This window comes from Hoplias malabaricus, chromosome X2 (genome assembly GCF_029633855.1).
Source record: "Hoplias malabaricus isolate fHopMal1 chromosome X2, fHopMal1.hap1, whole genome shotgun sequence".
Taxonomy (NCBI): Eukaryota; Metazoa; Chordata; class Actinopteri; order Characiformes; family Erythrinidae; genus Hoplias; species Hoplias malabaricus.
Window position 1 is genome coordinate 40,276,272 of NC_089819.1, and position 11,395 is coordinate 40,287,666.

An 11,395-nucleotide genomic window follows, 5' to 3' on the forward strand; every position below is an offset into this window, starting at 1 on the left:
TCTGGTCTGAATGTAGTGCCCATTTCCATTCCATTCACATTTACTGTGAAAAGGAATGCAATTATATTCTAGGGACAAATCATACCCCTTTTCCAAAATTTAAGACAGTTCTTGGATCTGTGATATGCTGTGATCAAAATACCACAGGGATCCAACAAAACAGCAATGTTCTCCCCATGTCTAAACAGTTCTGTTTGGCCCCTTTTCTTTTAAATGAGAATAAGCCACACACAGTTCACACACAGTGCAAGGCCGCAGCACCAAGAGAGGCACACAGAAGCTGTTTAAACTCGCTTCTTTTTCTTCTCCAATTGTTGTATTTGGATTCGTGTCCACCCCCCCCAAAAAAAAAAAATGACAAGGTGGTCGATGCTCCAGATTAAATTAGCCTCCACATGCACTGAAGAAGTGAATCTTTCATAGCATCTCTTTTAAATGTATAAAGTACATCTGAGATCCCTCATTAGAAGACCTTAAAGACTTTATGGAAAGGTCTATAATTTGTCCAAAAACAAACAAACAAAAAAATCATATCATTGACTTCCACAGGCATTGAATGAAGGAATAATAGTAAATAGTCAAAATTAATGTCAGGCAAGAGAGAAGAAATTATTTGTCACTTGCATTCGTTATGAGTTCCAACTAAGGAAAACACTGCAAAAGCACGGTCATCAATTGGTTCTTTTCTGGGTGATAATATCCATTCATTGTCTGTAACCGCTTATCCAGTTCAGGGTCATGGTGGGTCCAGAGCCTATCTGGAATCATTGGGTGCAAGGCAGGAACACACCCTGGAGGGGGCACCAGTCCTTCACAGGGTGATACACACTCACACACTCTCACTTAATGACACTTTTGTGTCACCAATCCACTTACCAACGTGTATTTTTAGACTGTGGGAGGAAACCGGAGCACCCAGAGGAAACCCATGCGGACACAGGAGCGGGAATCGAACTCACAACCTCCAGGGGATAATTTTGTATCCAAAAATATGTTAGTGATTGTAAACTTAGCTACTGACACTTCATTTTTGGATTATTATTATTATTATTTAAATAAAACAACTAATTTTTAATACTACTTATCAGTTACCATTAAATGGTAACAGGTAGTGTCACTATCACACAGATCCAGGGTTCCGGGGTTTGTGGGTTTGAATCCTGCTCCAGGTGACTGTCTGTGAGGAGTTTGGTGTGCTCTCCCTGTGTCCACTTGGGTTTCCTCTGGGTGCTCCGGTTTCCTCCCACAGTCCAAAAACACACGTTGGTAGGTGGATTGGCTTAATCCATAAGCAGGAGTGAGTGTGTGAGTGAATGTGTGAATGTGTGTCAGAGGGGATCATATGAGGGAGGAAGTCCTAATGGAATATGTAGCACATCTTCAGTGTGCTCTCTCTCTCTCTCTCTCTCTCTCTCTCTCTGTACCACATGATCTCCGTACATTTGTTTTTCTCTCTCCTTCTCTAATGAATGGAGAGTAACATGGCTAACTCAGCGTGGTTTGAACAATGGCTCCCTGCAATAGCTTTCCCTGACTATGGCCTGTTGTTTTTTTTAGCTGATATATAATTTACTATTTGTTTTACACATTCACTTACAATACAGCTTTGCAAAATATGGTCTAATGAATCTCAGCTGAGCTGGAGTGTCATGCAGGGAGCTTCATTCTCAGCTAAAAAAAAAAAAAAAAGTCCTTGACTTTTCTCTGGACGGCTCAGGGATAAAGAAACATGTTCTTCTTGAAGCCAGATAATGATCCATGACACATAGCGCGAGTGCTATGGGGTCTGTTCTGTTCTCCTGGCCTGTGCTTGCTCTGTCTCTCTCTCTCGCTCTCTCTCTCTCTCTCTCTCTCTCTCTCTCTCTCTCTCTCTCTCTCTCTCTCTCTCTCTCCCCATGAACCACTAGCACTGTGAGCATTTGTTTTTATCTCCATTAGCTGACTCCCTCTCTCTCTCTCTCTCTCTCTCTCTCTCTCTCTCTCTCTCACACACACACACACACCGTCTCCCATGGATCACAGAGACATCCCCTGGAGTGAAGCTCCTCTCTTCTTCTTTTCTTTGTCAGCGTCTCTTTCTGTTCCACTTTATTCTCTCTCTCTCTCTCTCTCTCTCTCTCTCTCTCTCTCTCTCTTTCTGTCTCTCTCTCACTCTCCTCACTCTCTGTGTCACTCTTTCTCTCTCTCTCTGTCTGATACATGCCTGAGGTTACCAGATGTTTGCCTAGGTGTTGATTAAACATCAATCCCGCTGCGTGTCAACAACAACAAAAGGCCTGCTGAGATATAAAGTGAGAGAGGGAGAGAGAAAACAAGGGAGAGAGAGAGAGAGAGAGTACAGAAAGCACCACAAAACCCTCCTGTTCCCTGTGTAGTTTTGAAGTTGCTCTTTTGGGGATCGGCTCTCAGTGACCCATAGGGGGTGATATAAGCAGATGCCTGAGGGTCCCCTACTGATGGACAGCTGCCCACCTCTTGACAATCCTTCATCTTGCCTTTGGCTCACAGCGTATTTTACTGCTGCACACATACCACACACACAAGAGACATCAGAGACCTGGAGGATGGTGGGAGAGCAGCAGTTAAAAGCCCATACCTTGGCATCTTACACAGCGGCGACTGCGGAGAAAAGCAGAACCTTTTACAAGGTCGACCAGAGGGAGTTAAGAAGGACATGATGGAGGCAGTAACGACAGGGAAAGGGTTTTTATTTTGCACTACCTGAAACAAGACCAGAGAAGTATAACATTAAAAAAAACAAAACAACAAAATGATATACTGGGGTTTGTGAGACCTTCTGAGGCGCTTGCAGATATTGGGTCAAAAGATTTCCACTCTGGTGTCCAAACGCTACAGTAGGAGAAAATGTCCACAAAAAACAGGTGTGTGGAACTGGACTAATATCCTGTCCATGCCCCCTTGCGTACACTAGACCTTACCTCCCTCAAACAGATTGACCTCCAGTCCAGTCAGTCCTTCTCCAGTCCTCATTTTATTGGATCAAAAACTCTCATGACAGACTTGTATTTAAAGGAGCAGTCTGTAAAACTGACAGCAAGTGTTTAAATACACTTTCAATACACAGGTAGCTATAAAGAATGTGCCATAATCAACGCATCCATCATTTCACTTAATTATCAACCTTTACTAGAGAAAGGTGAAAAAGTGACTTTTTCCTGTATTTACCAGCTTCATATTTGACTTTCCATTTCGACCTTAAATGTTTCAGTAGGAAGGTGGTGCAGCAGGTAGTGTCACAGTCATTCAGCTCCAGCGACCTGGAGGTTGTGTGTTCGAGTCCTGCTCCGGGTGACTGTCTGTGAGGAGTTTGGTGTGTTCTCCCTGTGTACGCATGGGTTTTCTCCGGGTGCTCCGGTTTCCTCCCACAGTCCAAAAACACATGTTGGTAGGTGGATTGGCGACTCAAAAAAGTGTCCGTAGGTGTGAACCAATGATTCCAGGTAGGCTCTGGACCCACTGTGACCCTGAACTGGATAAGCGCTTACAGATAATGAATGAATTAATGTTTCAGTAGGTGAGGCTAATATTATCATCGTTATTGATTTTCTTTTCCACCTTAAATGTCATTTTAGGAGGTAGCCGTGCTTCTTATTTACATTTTTCACATTTAGAGCTTTAGTTCCACCTTAAATGGGTCAGTTTACGAGGCTAATATTGGCATTATCCGTCAGCTTCTTATATGAATTTTCTGTTACACATTAAATAAATGACAGAAGTTAGCTTTTGAAACACATAAACCACAAAGTTTACACCTTTTCTACACTGTCACACACTGTTGGAAAATCTTTCATTGTGGTGGTACCTTTTGCTTTCTCTCAAGAGTACATATTTAGAACTCTTAATAGTGAATGTCATTGTATCTTATTGTTTTATAATAGTAGATTTTTTTTATTTTTGTTGATTTCATACACCCCATTTTATCTTATCAGGACTTATATTACGTTCCTGTATTTTACACAGTTCTATAATGAAAGATTACAAATATTTAACTCTCCTTCTGTAGAGGAAAATGTACAGTTTGCTTTAGGAAAAAACTTTTTTTTAAACCAATGTTTGTACCTTTAGGGGCAATAATTTACCTGTGCTGCACCTTCTTTTCGGAAAGCGTACGTATACGTCAAAATCAGGATCCGTCCTGTAGTCTCACTGCGGTCTAAGCTGTCCCCATGTTTCAAATGGTTGTCTCTAGTTGTGTAGATTTTTAAAAGGATGCCAAGATTTTTTTTTAGGTCCAGTAGAAACGAACGTTAGCTTTCTTCCATGGCAGCAGCAGGTTTTGATTTTCTGCTATTAAGTTATTAAGGTCCATAACAAACAGCCTTCTAATATAGAATATACTGCTGCAGCACTGCTGTCTCATTAATCTCTGATGAGGATTTATTTTGTAAATATATTAAATTCGCTTAATTAAAAAAAAATCCATTTAACCTTCCTTTTGTGTTAGGGTCTTGACCGACCCGTTTTTAGGTTTTAAATGCATTCAAGTAGTCCATAAATTTGTTTATTGCATCAAGACTTTTTGATTTTCTCAGGAAATTCTACTTAAACAAAATAAATAAATAAATAATAAAAATGAAATTATAAAATGCTCTTGTTAAAATTCAGTTTCAACCCAGGTATAATTTCAAATCAGAAAACAATAAGTTCTAAACAACAAGTTTAGAGTTTGTGTTTTGTAGAGTTTACATCTCCAGTTTACAGTATGCAACAATGAAAAATTAAAACCAATTCTTTCATGGATAACGAAACCTAACAATGTAAACAAGAGGTAAGAAACAAACTGGTTGATAATTAACTGTTTTTAGGGGATCTTATGGCTGATTTAAGACACGGGTCAAAACCGACCAACTAACATGAGAGATAGTAACAGAAAGCAAACACAGGAGGAAGGTTAAACTAGACATTAACAATGATGAAGGACAGCAAAGTTGAATGATGCTACTTTTCAAAGGGCATTAATCTTGTTGCTGTGACAGTTTACTCTATAATGGCTGTGAGGAGTTGATGGCACTCAGCCATCTCTAAAATCCAGTATTAGTGCTATATTTCATTTTGATTGATCCTAAGCATTGGTCATGTTGAGTGTATAGGCTCATTTCCAGCTGCTACATACTGTTGGTCTGTTGTACAAATGTGTAGGTTCAGCTGAACACTACACTGAATGATCTCTGGATTTGAAATCCCTACCTTGTATCTGCAGTCATCGAAGGCCAGCAAAGTTGAATGTTGCTACACTCTTGTTTTCACAGGTTTTTAAGGCTTTCCTGAGTATGTATTGCAGCATTAAAAAAGTATTCAAAATCTATTAAATGTAGTAGCTTTTTTCTTTTGGATCAACTTTATTGCTGATTGTTGGGGAAGCAAAGTCCTTCGCTAAAGTCCCTGAAATCAGCAGCTTATTCTGTCATATCTGTCCAAGTTGAAGCAGATAGTGGAGCAGAATAAAGGAAGAGATTAGACTTTCTTATTCTAATGATACCTGATGTCACTTCCTCTTACTTATCTGTGCCTGGCTCTCGTTCTCAGCCAGTATTTAAGCTTCTGCGATAAGGCAGCATTTGAAATGTGATGGTAACAATAGAACTAGGCTGGAGTCTGCTGACAGAGTCCTTTGTGGCCGTCTAGTCTCACTATGCATTGACTGGAATCCTATCGACTAAAAATCCTATCATTTTTACAATGTGTACAAAATATAGATTGTTCTTTGTCACGAATACACGTGAATTTCTGACACCTTTTCATCACCTTTTTGTGAGATGTGGTATGTGAACTGGCTTCAGTTCATTGTGCTCCCTCACTTAAGGGCAAGGCTGCTTATCCTCTTGTTTGGAGTTTCCCTTTACTAGGGAATGCCCCCTTTCAAGTTCCCATGTTCCAGAGTTCATAGCCTGGGGATGCCTCGAAATCCTAGAAAAAAAAGCAGAACTGTGATTCCCTTGTGACACCATCCTCCTGTGTAAAAGTCAGTCCCACAACTGTTTTCAGCACTGTTTTTGTAATTCTCCTTCAGGCACACAACATACACAAACATTCAGTTTGTGTGGATGTAGGATAACAGTGACACCTGTGCCTTGGAGCTGAAGTGAACATAACATAAATACGAACTGCAATTATTCTGTGTTACGAAGAAAAAAAGTGTTATTCTATTTAAGAAAACTGGACATATTTCGAGGTTTGTTCCTAAAGAAAACATTCATTCTTTGTCTGTCTGTAACCGCTTATCCAGTTCAGGGTCATGGTGGGTCCAGAGCCTACCCAGAATCGCTGGGCGCAAGGCAGGGACACACCCTGCAGGGGGCACCTGTCCTTCACAGGGCAATACACACTCACACACTCACACCTAGGGACACTTGAGTCGCCAGTTCACCTACCAACATGTGTTTTTGGACTATGGGGGGATACCGGAGCACCCAGAGGAAACCCACACAGATACAGGGAGAACACACCTAACTCAACCTAACCTCGAGCGGCACTTGAACCCCCACCCTCCAGGTTTATTGAGTTAATGCAAAAAAAAGAAAAAATACAAAAAAGACAAAGACAAATTTTCTTTATTAATCCCTTAAGGAAATTGATTATCTGGGTTTGACCCGTCCTTGGCCGTGAACACACAAATACACACTACTGAGTATTACACAATGGCCTTGAGTTTGAGCTGATGTGATAAAACACACTCAGTGCTCTACAGAGAAAAAATAAAGTGTAGAATGCCTCATGACAATGAAGGCAAGCATGGATAGTAAACTGCTAATTGATTTACATTTTACATTTATGGCAGACGCTCTTATCCAGAGCGACTTACAAGGTTACTGGTATTACAGGTAGGCCAATGCAGTGTTAGGAGTCTTGCCCAGGGACTCTTATTGGTGTAGCACAGACCTGGAATCGAACTCAGGGAGCCAATGGTGTTACCACTGTACCACACCAAACACTACTATTGATCATTATAATAAAACTGATTATTACCTTAACTCACCCAATGTTTCTTCTGAAAACAAGGGTATTAATCTTGTTACAGTGCCAGTTTACCCTAAATTGCTGTGAGGAGTTGATGGCACTCAGCCAAAGAAACAAATAAAATCAAGATTCTAAATCATCCTAAAAGTACTGGATGGTTCTGCATCTCTCTAAAATCCAGTATTAGTGCTATATTTCATTTTGATTGATCCTAAGCATTGGTCATGGTGAGCGTATAGGTTCATTTCCAGCTGCTGCATTCTGTTGGTCTGTTGTACAAACGTGTATGTTCAGCTGAACGCTACACTGAATGATCTCTGAAACCCCTACCTTGTATCTGCAGTCATTGTCCATTTTATCATCTCCACCGACTATACAGAAGCACTTTGTAGTTCTACAAGTACAGACTATAGTCCACCTGTTTCTCTATATACTTTTATTATGCTAATTGCACCCTACTCTTCTAAGGTCAGGATCCCTCACACGATCATCATAGAACAGGTGTGATTTGGGTGATGGATCATTCTCAGTGCTGTAGTGACACTGACATGGTAGTGGTGGTGTTAGAACATGGATCAGACACAGCAATGCTCCTTGAGTTTTTAAACACTGTATCCACTCACTATCCACTCTGTTAAATGCACCGACCTCGTTGGTCCACCTTGTAGATCTAAAGTCAGAGACAGTAGCTCATCTGTTGCTGCACAATCTGTTTGTGTTGGTTGTCCTCTAGTCCTTCATCAGTGGATACAGGACACCGATGGCTTGATAGGTTTCGTTGGTGGACTAGTCTCAGTGGACTTGTACCAGCAAAACACCACTGAACCACGTCAGTGCCACTGCAGCACTGAGAATGATCCAGCCCCCAACTCACCTGCTATGTGGTGGGGTCCTGGCCATTGAAAAAAACAGGGTGAAATGGGGATATGAAAGTTTGCAGAGAAACAAATAGTAATTGCAGAACTGCAAAATGCTCCTTTATGGTCAGTGGAGCTAATAACATGGACAATGAGTGTAGATACAAGGTAGGTGTTTTAATCCAGTGATTGTTCAGTGCAGTGTCAGCAGTGGGTGCACTTGAAAATAGCTCAAATCATTCATTATAAGAGCTTTCTACAAATGTTTGCACATATATGGTGTTACATCCATTGCTCAGCTTGGACTAATCTCACAACATCGATCAGGGACCAGATATAAGTGTCTCAGTGTTAAATTAAGGCAATTCAAGAGATGTAGAGTCAGTATAGCACTGTATCTCTTCCATTGCTAGTTGTAGCATTAGCTTTAGTGTGTTTCCCCTCGATCCCTCATTATGTTGAGTTTCCTGTGCTATCAGGTGCTCTGCTTTTCGCTCATTTAGGAAAACAAAGCGGCTTTGGCTCAGGTGGGGGGCGTCCCCGTAGGCCTGCGAGATAATGAGTGCAAAACAGCAAAAGACGCAACACACACACACACACACACACACAAACAAAAACACACATTGGGATTACCAGGCTGACTGATTACAAACACAAGCGCTTTTGAAAGTGAAGACGTACTCAATGGGCTGAAATCATTTCCCATTGTATTCGCTTGAGGTCAGGAGCTATGCACCAGCAGAAAAGATGAAAAAAAAGAAGGAAAGAAACAGAGACTGGTGATACATGTCTTCAATACCACACAGCCTCCACAGACCTCTTGAAGTTGTGTCATCACTCTGTAGCCACTTTAATAGCATCACTTTCCTATCATTTTGCAGCCTGGAAGGAGATCTATAGAGATTATACCCTGTATGTCCAAGTATTTTAGCTTGTTGTGCATGATTCTATAGTCTCTATATAAAAGTAAGGAATTGAGATACTGCAGCAGAAGCTAAGGTTACCTAATGCCAGGAGTCCACAAGATTGGTATAAAGGCCCCAGTACGGAACTGTGGAACAGTGGAACTGTGTTCTCTGGAGTGACCGAGCTTTCCAACCGCTCTGTGATGATCTGAGATCTAGAGCTAATTATGCAGCATCAGCACAGTGTTAATAATGGCAAATGATTTTGACTACATTTTAGACTAAAACGTGCAATAGCTTAAACTTATTTTAACCAAACAACTAAAAGCAAATGAAATAAAAATAATTTAACAGTTTAATTGTTAGTTTTACTTTAGTCATGTATTTATTTTAAAATGTTTTAATGTATTAAAGGTATTATTACTAACTTTCATAAACAATATTTTAAAAGTTGTCACATTTAAAAACAAATTAACATCCAGAATTATGGAAGGAATAATGCCACTTTTTTTTCCAAATACATTTTGCAAGCTAGGGGTTTCTGATAATGTGGCCAGGAAGTTTTAGAAGTCCCCATTAAAGCAACATGTTCACGTCTGTCATTCATGAAAGAACATAAAATAAAAACCAACATCCCCTTTAGCACTTTAAAGAAAACAGGACCCGACAGGAACCCAAACGACTTCTAACAAAACCCATCATGCTTCATATTAAACACCCCTACTACTCCCTCAGCGAGAGAGCGAGAGCGAGAGAGAGAGAGTTTTCTCTCTCTCTTTTCCTCTAAAGGCAGATTGGAATGGGTAGTCATGCGTTTAGAGGCGGGGAGTGACTTTGAGGTAGGAACTGTTATCTCATTCAGAAAACACAGCACAGAGCAATAATACTCTAGAGACATGGAGAGAGGGAGAGTGGAAGAGAGAAAGAAAATGAAAAATAAAATCGAAAGAGAGAGAGAGTTAGAGGGGAAAAGAAAGCTCAAGGCACAGTCAGCTCCATAACTTCAGCAATAAACACCTTGTTTTTTTTGACGTAGTCAAATAAATAGTTTTTGTAATTCTATAGTTTGTGATTAACAAATTAACTCTGCCCCCCGAAAGGCCTTAAAAGCTGACAGTAGTAGTAGTTGTAATGTATTATAAACCTTTACAGCCTGACACAAATGACATATTGCTATTGTAGCTTGTTGGTATCTCAGAAGTTACCTACTAAATTTCCAGTTCCACCTTAAATGATGAAGCAATTTCAATCTGTTGCCTGATGCTACTGCAACATTTAAGGTGGAACTTGAAGTTTTGAACTAAAAGCTGACAAATAAGAAGCTGAATTTCCATTTCAAATCTCAGAAGAATTTGAAGTGGATGATAATATATGCTTGTCAAACACTTCTGAAATCATTAATTCATTCATTCATTCATTGTCTGTAACCGCTTATCCAGTTCAGGGTCGAAGTGGGTCTGGAGCCTACCCGGAATCACTGGGTGCAAGGCGGGAACAGCGCCAGTCCTTCGCATGGTAACACACACACTCACACATTCACAGCTATGCTGAAATTATGATACCCTAAATTTAATTGAAATCTAGCAGCACTCCTCTGATATCACTGCAGACTGGTTGAGCTGCCAACAGAGCTAGAAGCCTGGAAAAGAAAGCTTGGTTTTACTTGGTCTGGTGGTGTATCAGGCTCTTGAAGGGTCATTCTGTTTCACAGGCTAAGATTTTAAACACTACACCTTGTAACTCAGACCCATAAGGCAATATGACACTTGAAAACAAAAGGGTTAAATATAAGAAATGGCATTCATCTATAGTTCATTCAGCTCAACCACAGGGGCTAGAAAATGAACAATTTGTGTTACAAGATCAACTCCACCGCTGTGTTAAAAGCTTTTCAAAAGCAACTTTACTGCCTCGATGAGAAAGTCCTTGATACACAGTCTGGCTCTCACTGTGGAATAATGACTACACAAAAGCAACCAATGCCAAACTCACAATGACCAAATCTTCACCTTATGGTCTTGTCATTTATCTTGAAAGTATTGTTAGAAAGAACCAACTCAGCTAGTGAGGATGACCTTTACTTTACACAGCGCAGTCATCCCTGCTCCCACAGTGAGAAATTCCCTAAATTTTAGCCCAGTCAACTTCATCACTGACAGGAGAAATACTTCGCTCAGCACTGGGAGGACGTCCCTGGTTTGTGACCGTTTCAACTTCACCACCGCAGTGACCCTCTCACCTCTTTGCCCAGTCAACATGTCCTGTGGCAAAGATCATGCTTCCTGACACAGTCAACTCTACCACAATGTAAAAGAACTGGCTTGTGGCCCAGTCAGCCCTGTCACAGTGGTAAAAATGGTTATGAACACTGTTATCCTTTCCACATGGCAACTTCCTCATATTGGTTTACTGGATAAAAATAGCATAGTTTTGGGGACTATTTTTGAATCTACAAGATGACAGCCAAAGGCCAACAGGTGACACAGAAGATACTCAGAAATACAACAAATATATATTCGATGTCCAATAAAAAACAGGCTTCTCCATTTTTGTTCATTTTTTGTTTACAACATTTTTTTCAACACAGCAGCTGTTATTGTGTGAATATTTCATGATGAATGGGCCAACAGAAATGCTCCAGAAAGGTTTTGTATT

General features: G+C 40.5%; 1 protein-coding gene across 1 annotated transcript in view; it reads right to left on the reverse strand.

Moving 5' to 3' along the window:
* LOC136677390 (uncharacterized) overlaps nt 1–3,195 on the reverse strand; it is a 7,724-nt gene extending 4,529 nt beyond the window's left edge. Inside the window, exons 1-2 of the mRNA XM_066654912.1 lie at nt 3,187–3,195; nt 2,597–2,721 (exon numbers count right to left, since the gene is read on the reverse strand). Coding sequence (XP_066511009.1) covers nt 2,597–2,721; nt 3,187–3,195 — 134 coding nt within the window. The remainder of the gene's footprint in view (nt 1–2,596; nt 2,722–3,186) is intronic.
* Nucleotides 3,196–11,395: the final 8,200 nt, after the last annotated feature.